The 13,253-nt window shown below is 40.2% G+C and overlaps 1 protein-coding gene across 8 annotated transcripts in view; it reads left to right on the top strand.

The window, feature by feature from the left end:
* The window catches only part of CTBP1 (C-terminal binding protein 1), a 228,920-nt gene that overhangs the window by 70,780 nt on the left and 144,887 nt on the right, over positions 1 to 13,253 (top strand). Inside the window, exon 1 of one of the 8 annotated variants that reach the window (XM_084517281.1) lies at positions 13,184 to 13,229. The exons of 6 other annotated variants lie outside the window; for them this stretch is intronic. In XM_084517281.1, coding sequence (XP_084373407.1) covers positions 13,223 to 13,229 — 7 coding nt within the window. In that variant the 5' untranslated portion in view covers positions 13,184 to 13,222. Of the gene's footprint in view, positions 1 to 13,183; positions 13,230 to 13,253 lie in introns of those variants that run through there. One more of the 8 variants, XM_084517280.1, reaches the window with a different exon arrangement.

Raw genomic sequence — 13,253 nt, 5'->3', positions numbered from 1 at the left:
ATTCCAGGACTGCATGTCTCCTGGTGATAATTTCCCATGTGCTATATTTTATTTGCTTTTCCTCCTTATTTTCATCTGGATATACCAGTGAGGCAGAATGCCTGCTCTGAGTAAGCACTTTGGATCCTATCTCCAAACTGTGCTTTAATCAATATCACTTGCAGTGATAGCCCTGTGCAGAGTTTTCTTTTCTTGTCTAACTTCAGCCAGGAAATACAACAGATGGGTTTCACTGTGCCTTTTTGGCAAGGAGTAGCGTGAAAATAGAAATAATAAACCTTATTACATATGTGCTTCGCTGCACGATGCTTGTCATGTGCAATGAATATCAGTAAAAAAAAAAAAGTGCAAACTTATTGTCAGTTAACCATTAATTAAAAAAAAAGAATGAGCTTGAGGACAAATATATCTTTACCTTTATACTAAAACTGGTTGTAGGTTTTTTTTTTTTGTTGCTTTTTTTTTTTCCTTGCATGCACTTTTTTGGTGTAGTGCTGTGAAGTGAAAGAAGATCTGGTTGTTTTTCTGGAAACAGCAAACCCACTGTTGTGTGAGTGACATAACAAATGTGTACTATATAACAATCTAGAGGAAGTAATATAATTAGAAGAAAAAATTGCACATCTATAATTTTATTGTTTAAAACAAAGGCTGTTTTCACTAATTACCAATTAACATTTCAAATAAACTAAAATCTGCCAATAGATATAAATCATATGGGCCTGTTACGTATTAAATGTATTGAAGAAAATGATAACATTTTTCCGAGCTCCAGATGATGACTTTTTGTAAGGCTTTGGAGGTGACAAAAGTTGATAAACCTTTAAAATACTTCCAGCTGGAGACAATACAGCTTGTCTTAGGTTGCAAATCTGAGGTGAAGGGTGCTGGGTGTGTCTTTATCTGTGCTGTGCACCCCATTGTGTTGGAGATGTGCAGGGAAAGTTTTGATGTTTCAGTTGCCCTTTACTGTTTCTGGAGGTCATAGATGGGAGCTGTGTGTTTATCTGGTGCTAACAACAAGACTTTATGTTAATAATGATTCATTCAGCCTATCGTGCAGCTCAATTCTTAGACTGGTTTCTGTATGTTAGTATACGAAGTGATTTTTTTAATCCCTTCAACTAAGATAAGTAGAAGCTTAAAAATACTCATAAACTTAAAGGTTAATGGGTGCTTGTCTTCTTTGAATGAGACTACATTGCTGGAATGTCTACAGGGTAAGATAACTCCATGGGGTTATACTGTGCAGTTCTTCAGGACTGGCGCCATAAATCCATTTTCCTAACTGCAATGTCTTTGTTCTTTAGGAGACTTCTTCAGATCTCGTCTCAAGGAGAAAGTAGTCTCTGTGATGCCCAGAGTATGTAATGAAATTGAGGACCTTACATGGTTTCCCTTTCTATTTAGTGGGTTATATGGATTCTGGTAGTGATCCTCTAGTGACATTGGTGAAGAAAATAGTCAAGATTCAACTTCAGTCATCCATATAATCCTTGAACTTTTTAGGTTTTCCTATCAAATCTACTCAATAGCAGATTTGTGTATTCAGTGCCTCAAATTCTGCAGTTTTCATACAGGTTGGTCGGCTAATAGCAAAAGAAATGTATCTGCTCAAATCCAGAGTAAATGAATAAAGGTTTGGAGAAGCACAAGAAAACAGTGCAAAGAATATTTTCCACAGGTGTAGTATTTCATGTCCCTAATAACTCGGTTTTTGGTTGTCTGGAGTGTCAGTAACCTTAAAGCAGTTGAGACTAAGTTGACTTCCAAAGGGCTCATTCAGTTACACATCTTTCTTAATCCCATCTCCTCTCAAGCCTGAAGTGCTAGATTCCATATAGGCATACACTTATTTTTGTTCCAGGCTTGAACAAGCAGGAAATATTGAGAACCCTGAAAGAGCATTAATTTAATGTGTTCTGTTTACTTATACTTTGCTACCATTTTGTGGTTTTCTGTAAGTAACAGGTTACTTTACAAGCCTGTTACATGAGTCTGTTTCTGCTCTTGAGCCATAGTAGGACCATCGAATTTTTTGCCAATTTTTTTTTTTAATCTTTAAGCTTCTTTTTTTTTTTTTGACAGGTAATTCAGCCCCTTCAGTTTTTTTATGACTAGATGGCAGTGAGTCATAGCAAGTTGGTTTCCATATATTTTTGGGACTATAAACATTTCTTAAATACAGGCTCTGTGTTCTTATTCTCTTTTGAGATACAGTTCTTTTTTAAGACTTAGACTGTAATATGCTCTAAACTTAGTTGGAAAAAAATGTAAGAAAATCAAACATTTATTGTACAAAAATGTGCATTAGCAGTCCTGAATTGTAGTTAATAGGGAGAAATTAGCAAGAACTGTTTAAAAAACAAAAAAAAAGTTGTGAGGGGGCAGTTTTTCTGAGCTTTACAGGTTCTTTGCCACTTTCCTTGCACCCTGTAGCTAGGGTAGGAGCTCTGTCCTGGGCTTTGCCTGTGGTGGATCCTTCTGGTTAGATCCTTCTCTTGCTTGGAAGTTGAATGTCAGTTTTGCCCCTTCTTTAAGAAGGTGTCAGAAATATTTTTCAATCTACTTTTACAATAAAAAAAAAATTATCTTCATACCCCCCCAAAAAAAGTCTAGTGGATTAAAGGAAAATTTGGTCTTTTCAAATGGTTGCTTTTAAATAACCACTTTACGACTTTGGTGATGGGATTTCTTCTTCAGTGGATGGAGGCGGGGTGGGTGGGGTGCTTCAGATTCAGAATATACTGTTCTCAGCAAATGGAATAACTGAGCAATTTTAAAATGAGAACCTGATTAAAAATAGTTTGAAGAAAAGTGAGGGGGATAGCTTAGCTTCGAACATTTTTTAGTGCCTCTTGGCTTTGATTTATCAAATGTTATATAATCAAATGACATTCAGATGATGTTCTCGTAACAGTATTTCATGTCTGGAATATTATTTTGCTGTGACTAATTTTTCTCTTCTCCCCTATCCATTGTACTTATTAAAAATAATAAAGAGTTAAGGCCAGTCTTTCTAGGCATAGTTTAGAAATTATTTAGGTGTAACATAATTACAGAGCAGAGTTTCGTAATAAAAGTAAAAACATTTCTCTATTTTAATACTGTCCTATAATCACTTATATCAACACGGCTTTTCCTTGTGTACCTTAGAAGTGTTTATAGCAGGAAGTATGTTAAATGGTGCTGGATTTCAAAGAGATGAGACTGGATTTCCTAACCAGGTGCTCTGGACATCACTCTTGTAGGGCTTGGTACTCTATAGATGTCTGCAAAGACTTTTTTGCAGTACTTTTGATGAGGATGAATTACTATTTTTGCACCATCATCCTGCTGCTTTTCATTTCTTTTACCTCCACAGTGTTGTGCCGGTCTTACTGTTAAATCCGAGTTTTTTAAGGACTCCTGCTTTCTTTTTCTAAAGTACTTGACACTTAATGTGGCTAAATACCTGTTTAAATGCCTGTTTAGGATATTTGGTTAATTATACCCTGTGAAGTTTGCATGCATGGAGAATGAGTCAAGTAATATGGAGTCTCTCATGGGACTCAAATCTTTCTTCCAGCTTCTTTACAGTATAAAAATTGACACATCCTTGTGTTAAGCAGAAAATTCTGTGGCCCAGATGAGAGATACTACAGAAGGACAAAATATTGTTGAACATGTTTGTTTGCTTGGTTATTTCAGTTTCAAGTGTTGGGGTTATTGAAAGGATAACATTATTTGCTTAGCTTGTATAGGGAGTTTCTAGTTCAAACAAGTCGATACTAGTTTCTTCTTGAGTGGCTGTTGCTTTTCAACTCTTGTCAAGAGTGTAGCTTTGTCCATGACAAGGACAGCTCCAGTGCTCTTTTCTGCCTTCTTAAACGTCTTCCTATTTTTCTTTTTTTTTTTTCTTTTTCTTCAAAGCTCAATGGAGTTTTTCTTCTGTTTAAATAAAAATAACCTTGTTCATAGCACTTACAATGGTTAGATTTTTGTGAGTCCTTGGGACATGCTGGAAGCTGCTCATCTGTCACTCGCATGTTTATTCCGCTGGTTGAGGAGCCGTCAGGAGTGGTGGGAGAAACACACAGATGGATCTTGCAAAGGTGCCTTTGGAGCCCGTTTGTCCTGTGGTATGTACAGAGATGTCACCTTACCGAAGAGGTTGGAAATATATTGCTGTAAAACTGGAAACCTCTAGCATTTTGTCACTACCCTACAACTATTTAAAGCTGGAATGAAGTTAAAGCACTTTTTGCATCTGTTTTTTGTCATATGAAGTATGTCGCATGTTTTGGTGGATCGGTTAAAAGAGGGCCTCGAACACTGACAGTGGGGCAACATAGAGGCCGTATGTTGAAAAATTCACACGGGTTTACTGAGAGTCACTGCAGATGCTGTAATAGTATTATTTCCCTGTAAATAATGCACTGGGTACTTTGTAAGCTGCTGGTTGTGGTGGTATTGTTTTGTTGGAGAAGGAATTGAGGATGTGTGCTTCTATTATGTCAAGTGATCTGGACTGTGCGTGTCATACTGCAGAATATGCCAGAGGATGTTTTTAGCCCACCCTACTTCCATCTGGAACCTTCTTATTAGGTTAATGGTGGAAAAAGATGCATGCAGCTAGTTGTTGAGCTTCATGTCCTTTTCCTAACATACTGAAAAGTTTCTAGCCTAGCATGTGGAAGTTGCTTGACATGGTACATTGTTAAATGCTCCTACAAGCTATATTTACTAAGTAAATTTATGTAGAAATGAACCTAGCCATGAGGTATGTGGGTAAAATGCAATGTAGATGTACGTCAAAAGAACTGAAATTAGATGCTTCAGAGTATCGTAGAGTTCAGTCTTCATTACAGTATCTGTTGCTGCTTTTTGTAGAAGTACAGAGGTCTTGTGTTCATGGAAAGGAACATCAGGTACAGGCAGACAGTCTGCTTTGAAGCATTAGTATTGTCAGTGCTTCTAAAAACGATCAAGCCTCTATTTTTTTGGCAGAACCATTTTTAGAGCTTCTGAAGCCTCCGAAGTCTTCCAAAAAGGAACATAGGAATGGGTGATCTTAAAAATAAAACTTAAGCTGTTGTTTCTGATTTACCCATCAAAACCGTTCTGTTCCTTTGCATGTTAAAAGATGGACTGCATGAAGAAGTCTTGCTCTAGTGAGAGTGTCAGTGTAGAAGACAGTGAAGGACGTTAATTATTGCTTATCTTACCTAGCTTCATGTCTTCAATAAATGGATTGGTTTCTGTATTTCAGACAGTTTCAAACCCATATTTAATTGAAAAACGGGTTTATATTATCCGAATTGAACAATATTGTTACTCTGCATAGACTAAATAGAAGGTTGTGCCACACAGAGCATTTCCTGTGGTTTGTGCTGCTTGCAGTGTGCTCAGTTCCGTGTTATCTTTCTTCCAAAGAGCTTATGAAGGACTGGAGGGAAGGACAGAGTACATCTGCTTCAGTTAAAGGAGTGTGCTAATAACTTTAATTACATCCATTATTAATATACTAATTGTATATGTATAATATTATATATGTAAACCCTTTCTCCTGTTTGCAGAGCTGCGATGAGCGGGTAGGCAAGTGAAATGAGGTGTGTTGACCTCCTTGTGAGCAAACAGTGAAGTTAAGCATTTCCATTTGAGCTGTTAATGCTGAAGATCATTGAGGATTTTTAATCAACCTGGTAGTTTCTTTCCGAGGGAAAACAATAGCTGAAACCAAACAATGTCAATTCTGCAGTTAGTTTATTATGGCATTATGATAGAACTGAAACGTTATCTTAAGACTATTATTAACTGTTAATTGACATTTAATTCTACTAGCTTTAATATAAGCACTTTTCTACTAAGAGATTGTTTTGCAGAACAAAGGGAAAAGTGTATTTGTGTATATATACACACACACAAAGGCAGTTTTAGTGATGTCTGATCTAATACTACATAAAGGGGAAACAGCTGTGATTTAATGAGCACAAAACTAACTGAAGTTCATAACTATGACTGTTACTGTTGTTGTAAGCGTTTCAGAAAAATAGTCTTGCACGCATGTGGCTTCAGCATTTAACCGCTGAAGCAGGTTGTGTGCCAGGAGCAAGGGTTGTGTAACACCAAGTGCCTGCCCAACTTCAGCGCTGTGTCTTTGAGCCTGGCGTAATTGTGTAATTAAAAGACAGCGTTCTGCCGAACACGCCTCGGTGCTGGTCCTCAAGCTGCTGCCGTCTCTCTGCAGAGGAATCCCGTTCTTTTGGCGATAAGCACGGCTGGGCTCTGGACGCCTCACCCCGAGGATGCTCCCAGCAGAGGCGGTGGCTGCAGCGTGCCGTGCCTCCTGGCTCTGCTCCTCTCGCCTCTGACGCCTCGCAGGCGGTCTTGGGCCGCTTTAAAGACGTTGTTTGATCATTCTGGGGATAGGGAGACAGGTATGGGCAAACGCTCTGGTTTGACGCCTCGGTGTTGGCAGTGCTTCTGAACATGGTTAATCTACTTAATTTTATTTTATATTTTTGGCAGAACCATTTCTTAGGGGTTCTGAAGGCTCCGGTACGCCGAAGGCAGGCAAGCTGCGTGCGGGGCAGCCTCTTGCACCTTCCCCAGGCAGTTCTCCACTTACAAACAACCACTGCCTTGAAATCCAGACGTTACCTGGCTCAAAAAAAAAAGCTTCATCTCAGCCCTCAGCACTTGCAAGTGGTGCGTGTTTTATGGAATACTAAGAAGCGTACTGCAAATTAATTCAAGACTCCTAAAAAACAGTGTTTACTGCTGCTGAGAATTACAGACCTCTAGCTTATGAGCTACCAGAAGCACTCAAGAAGTGAGGAACCAAGCTAAGGTTTGGTTTTTGCCTTCTTGAAGGTTGGATCTAAAGCATCCACAAAGCACGTGTGTGACTCCAGCCAAGGAGTCTGATTCCTCAGGGTTTGTCTAGTGGTGTTGAAGACCTGGAGCCAGAGAACAGTACTCTCTATCACCTGTTGAATAATGCTCTGTGATGTTCCATGGGCCAGACTCTGTCTTTGTGCAAGCAACCATGGGCACAATTTCATTCTGTATATCTTAACCTTCACCCTAAAGAAGCAGCAAAGAGGTTGCAGGTAGACCAAAGAGCTAAATAATTATTACTTTCACCTGCATAAATCACTATAAGGTGTTTCTTGAGATGAAATAACCTTTTTCTAAAAGGTGTGGTATGCCAGAGAGGTTACCAGCATTGAGCTTGACTTATTTAATGTGGATCACCTGGCATCAGTAGAGGGGTTGTGCTAAAGACAAAATTGGAAGGCATCCTAAATATAGAAGAGAATCAGGATATTGTACAGAAATAACTGAGATGACATTGAAAACTGGGCTAATAGAAGTGAAATCAAAATGCAAAATCGAAGGTCATATCTTTTAAGTGAGTAATGGGAGAGTTTTGTAAAATGGGAACTTAGAACAAGATCCTCATTATAGATAAACAGTGTTGGATGATCACAGGATGTGCATTAGCAGCCCCTGTGGTATGCATAAAAACAAGTGAAAAGAATTTTCTGCTTTATCAGTGTGAGTACAATGCCTTTTTTTTTTTTTTTGGACAGTTTGGAGGAGGTGAAGAGACTAGAGGAGGTAAAAGCGAGATGTGAGGATTTTTAAGTATTCATCTTTAGAGAGATGCAGTGTGGAGTAATAGTGGAAGAACTGAAATCCAATGGCCACAGAAAGAAAACCAGTGCAATGAACGCTGAATTAACTGAGGCTGAGTCCTAGAGGAGGTTTCCTGATTGCCAGGGTGCCCAAATTCCACAGCAGCATTCCAGTGAGAGGGGTGGCAAAGGGTTTCCTTGACTGGAAACTCAAGTTGATGACTTACTTTGTGTATTCCCTTTAACATCCTAAGCAAAATCCTTCTTAGCCCTGTGCTTCTAAGATAGATGTTGTGCCAGTAGCACTTCTAGTGCTCTATTCACACTATTTTCTTTATCTGGGAACAGTGTGGATGTTTATTACTGTTACCTATCTGCAGCAATCTGCACTTGGAGTAAAAGCCCATTCTGGTAAACATTGTGATACAAGTACTTGGATAAACGCGTTAAGAGAAGAAAAACTATCTTTTATTTAACTAATGTATTAAATATTTCACCACAACAGAAGGTACAAATATTCTTCAAAAGGAGCTCAATAGCTCCAAAACAATTCTATGGGGAGGAAAATTTAGGAGGAAGTAGAGGGACTACAGATCCCTGTTTCTAGATGGTTATCTTATTAGCTTGCTGATCTGAGAGAGCTGATGATTTTCTTGAAAGACTATTTTAGATTTTAGTACAGCATCAACTGTTTTCTTAAATTCCTTATGCTCTCAAAATTGCACCCATGAAACATCAGTTATGTTTACCAAAATATTTTCAAATTTAGATGAAGGTTGCAACACAAGGAGATAGTTCAAAGTAGGAAGCACATATCTGGTGTTGACAGTTTTGCAAAACGATGTGAATGTGCATGTACAATATTCAGAATTTTTGCTCTAAGTAGAGAAGAAAATAATCTTCACTCTTCCAAAAAGAAACCAAAACTCCAACCCCATCCCCATCATTCTAACAGGTTTTGACTTTAAAAATAGCATTTGTCTTGTGCTTTAAATCAGAAAGTATCAAGGCTTTTTATTGTAGCAATATATTCTATCACCATTGAAAGCCAGCATGGAAAAAGACAACTGCATTAAGTTGCCATCTTTTTATTAAGTTTCTATGGAGAACCCAGATGTGAGGGAATCTGGCATATTTAAGCCCTATAGGAGCACAAGGAAGAATGGCAAGAAATGCTTAGGTTAAAAAGTCACCCAAGTTCATTTTTACATAATGTTCACTGCATAATGAATGCTGTAAATTCGATGTTTTAGGAAGTGAACGAAAGAAATATTGAATCCCTGAGCATATAGGCTGCTCCAGACCCTTGCATGCAGCTGCCCTTCCCTAGCCCAGCAAGCGCTGGTCCCAGCTCTGGGCAAATGTGAGGCTGTGCAGGTAGGAGCAGGGCTGCTCAAAACACTTGGGAGGTAACAGTGACCTAGAAGCAGTGATTTTCTTAAAGATCTACAGTGTTATCCTGCATCTAAGATGGATATCTGAACAACGGGATGCATAAAGAAGAGCTGTTGGAGAGGCAGCACTTCTCGGTGTGGGAGAGATTGAGCAGAAGCGTGGCTTCGTTGGGAGAAACGGTGGTCCTACCAAGACCAAAGTGTCTTTTCAGAACATGACAGAGGTTTGTGTTGAGTCAGAATGGTGCAGGAATAGCCTAATTTTCATCGTTTCATCGAGTGACTTCAAGAAAAGTACTTGGTGACTTGGGCTTGAAGTACTTCATGAAAAGATTACTGAGCTGGATCAGGCCATAAGTCTTGTCAAGCTCAGTGTCCTGTGTCTAGGAGCAGCCATGAACAGGCCAACTGTGCACGATGCTCCTAATGCTTCCAGCCTTTGGGTATATTTAAGAATGTTTGTCTGGACCTGATGGGGCTTCAGTGTTGCACTCGGTGATGGTTTGGTTTGGTTTTTGTCCCTTGGGAGCTTGGCTGGTGCTCCTTCTGACTCCTCTGAACTTTGGTTTCTGCACTGTGATATGCAAAGGTGGAAGGTTTTGGGAAAGAAAATACAATGGGATCAAGTGACTGGTACCAGAGGGATAAAAAGCAGTAGTGGGTATTTTTGCGCTCTGGAATGGCTTTCAAGTTATTTAGGATAGAAACTTTGTCGTTCTGGGAGATAAGTTGAAGACGATAGTTCTTAACATTATGCATATGGTTGCATTTTAGAGTAGACTAGGATATACATATATGCATGTGTGCAGTCTCGATATCATGGATAAATCTGCATAATTATAGTTCATAATTTGTCTGCGTTGCATCTATTTTAGAAGTTAAATAATTGCTGATAGGAGGCAGTGGTAATTTATGGCAAGGAAAAGTGCTCTCGCCTCATCTTATCTCGAGGGTGGTGGGTGTAGTTCTGAAACTTGTCCTGTTTGCTGCCTCTCTAAAATATGCGTTACTGCTATGTGTAGTGGCGTTTTCGTGGCTGAGAAGATTCATAGCAGTGTGGGTATTTTCTTAGGAAAACGAAAATGTGCAGAAAATTTGTAAAATCTTGAAATAAATGGTCCTGTGAAGGAAGGAATAATTGGTTATGTTCTCCAAATAGAGATACTATGTTCTGAAGAAAAGAACATTTCGAAAAAAAAAGTTGCTAATAATATGCCAGAGAATAATTTGATCTAAGTTGCCGTAGTTAGGGAAGACAGCAGCTTATCCAAGAGGGAAGCCATTTTTTAAGGTCCCATATTTGTTTATTACCTCAGCAATATTCTATAAAGGATTAAACTGAAATGTGGATGTGGCCTTGGAGAAAACGAATGTCTTGAGAAAGAGCTGATGGAATTATAACTTCAAATATGTTCCTGTTCACGTGTTTAATGTATTATTAAATGTCATTTGTTTAAAACAGGAATTCAATTCATAATGGGGAAGTATAAACAAATGTTTTATATCACTTAAGCTCTAATTGATTTTTTTTTTTTTTGTTTCATGACAGCATCTCAGAATTAGGCCTCCATTATTTATTAGTTAGCAAGAAGGACGGGAAATACCTTGTGTCTTGTGTTTAGTGAGGAAATCCGGGGAAGTTTAGAAAGAAGACAAACATTGTGCATGTAAAATACCCCTCAGGCTTGATACAGTTCTGGAGCAGTGTAACTGTGAAAGTACAGATCCAGGAAATTATGAACGTTTTGCTGTAAAAGAAATACTTGGAAGACCTATCAGGACTCTAATCATGTGAAGATTGTGTGAGAGCACCATGCGTTTGTTGATACAGAGGATTAAAGCCTGTTTTAAGACAGCTCTCTAATGCCAGCATAATTAGTGAACAGAGGACAAGAGCTGAAGAGTTTCAGGAACTATTAACTGTAAACTTTAATAATCACAATCTCAGTGTTTTAAGTACTTAGGACGTGTTTCAAAGCTCCTTTGCAGTGAGTTAGGCAGGGTGGTGGAGGCTGAGGTATGCTCAGCATGGTGTTCCTCACAGAAAGGCCTGCTGTAAGATTAGGGCTTTTCCTTTTCTGTCACGTTTATGTGGGGTCAGAAAAGCTCTTGAGGTGTTTCTCAGCAGCAGAGCATCTTGTAGTAAGACCCTTAACCATGTGTGTAGGTTTGGGCCTTTGTGGAGGCCAGTGGGATGCTGCCTTGTGTCATCCCGAAGCTGAGGGAAATGCTTTGGGTAGGCTGAGGGCACCTCAGTGTCTTCAGGGAGACCACATCCATCTGTCCAGGGACTTGCTTCATCTGCTTCCATCAATTCCCCCTCACCATAAAGGTGCTGGAGATCTTTGTCTATCCCAATAAATATGACTACTGTAGTCCGATTGGGTAAAAAATTAATTTGGTTTAAATAGACCCTGATGTAGGGGAAACTTTTTTTTTTTTTTAACTCCAAAATGAGTGATGTTTTTGAAGGAATAAATTACAAAGCAAGAAGTCTCCCAAGTAATAATTGTGGATATGGTTGTGAATTTTTTAACCACCACTTCAATGACTTTTTTTTTTGTTACTTTCGGTTATGCTTTATAAAACATGTTTATAGACGATGTCAGCAATGTTCTTCCTCTGTTGCTGTTGCAAAGACTATTTTTGCAGTTTATCACAAAATGCCAGATCTGCTCAGCATGTAATTTAATCTTATGCTTGGAAGCGTCCCCATTACTTGGTTATCACGAAATTATTCTTTAATATAAATGTATGCTTTGTGATCTATATTTTATTAATTTGGTGAGTCACTTTATCGATTGTTGCAGATGCCACGAATGTATAATTTGTCACAGTTATTGGTTGCCTGTCAGCAGTTCGTAGCACCACCGACTCCTTGGCTCTTGGGGCACCTGAGGAAAAAGTCTGTCTTGGTCTGCTTAAAGAAAAGCTTTCTGCTGTGAATTAGCACCAGGACACGTGTTGGTATTGGTTCTATCGCCTCATGGTGTGTATTATCCTGCATTAGCAAAGCACAGGGCAAATTAATTAAGTGTGGCGTGTTGAGGCAAGAGTCTTTAGAGATAGGGTTTAGTTGTTTTAGACACGGGATGAGGTGAGGAGCACAGCACCAGCAAGGGGTCCCCGTCTTGGTTCTCTCTGAGCTTACCAAGTACTGTTGTCATTAGGCTGGGGGGGGGGGCAGAGAGAAAAACACAAAAGGAAGTTATGAGCTGTGATTTGTCCCCTGGACTGTTGAGTTTTCTGAATGTTGTTGAATGAAAAAATTATTTTTATAAATTAACTTCATTTTTTTTTTTTAATATATATATGTGTGTGTATATATATAATATATATATTCATCCTGCTGCCTTCTGGCATTCACAAAATGTTCACTGGACTCTGAGGGGCAGGTGGCAATCAGAAGGCACCCATCCTGCTTTCTGATTGGAAAAAATAGAGGGGGGAATGGGGGAGACAAATTAAGAAAAAGGGGAAAAATGGGAGGAAGGGGGAAAAGGGGAAAAGTGGGGAAAGAAACAGGGAGATGGGGAAAAGGAAAATGGGGGGAAATGAGGAAGAAAAGGTGAAAAATAGGGGAAGGAAAAGGGGGGTGAAACAGGAAAATGGGGGAAGGGAGGAAGAGGGGAAAAATGAAGGAAAAATGGGGAAGTAAGGAAGGGGGGAAGAGGAAAAATGGAGGAAGGAGGGAAAAGGGAAAAAATAAGGGAAGGAAGGGAAAGGGGAAAAAGGGGGAAGGAAAGGAAAATGGCAAATGGGAAGAAGGAAAGGGGGAGAAAAGGGAGGAGAAATGGGGAAAAGAAGGAAAAGGGGAGGAAAATGGGGAAAGGAAAAGAGGGGGGGGGAACAGGGGAGAAGGAGGGAGGAAAAAGGAAAATGGGGGTAGCGGGGGGTAGAGAAATAGGGTTGGGAAGAGGAGAAATGGGGTGAAAGAGGGGTAAAAGGGGAGGGGAGCAGGGCGAGGCCGTGCCCGCAGGCGGGCAGCACCCGCCCCGCCCCCGCCTCTCCCCCCCCCGCACCCGGCGTAGCCGCGCCCCTCCCCCTGGCGGCCGCCGGCCGGGGCTGCGCCCTGGTTGGCCGGGGCCCGGCGGGCGGGCGGCCGCCATTGGCTGGGCGGGGGGAGCCGCGCGCCCTGATTGGCCGCCGCCTCCTGCCCCCTATTTTCAGCAGCCGAGGCCGAGCGCGGCGGAGCCGGCGGCGGGGATGCAAGGTGGGTGCGCGGGGCCCCCCGCCC

This window comes from Aythya ferina (assembly GCF_964211825.1).
Source record: "Aythya ferina genome assembly, chromosome: 4".
NCBI lineage: Eukaryota > Metazoa > Chordata > Aves > Anseriformes > Anatidae > Aythya > Aythya ferina.
The sequence above is the reverse complement of the archived record's forward strand: the minus strand, read 5'-3'. Positions and strand labels throughout refer to the sequence as shown.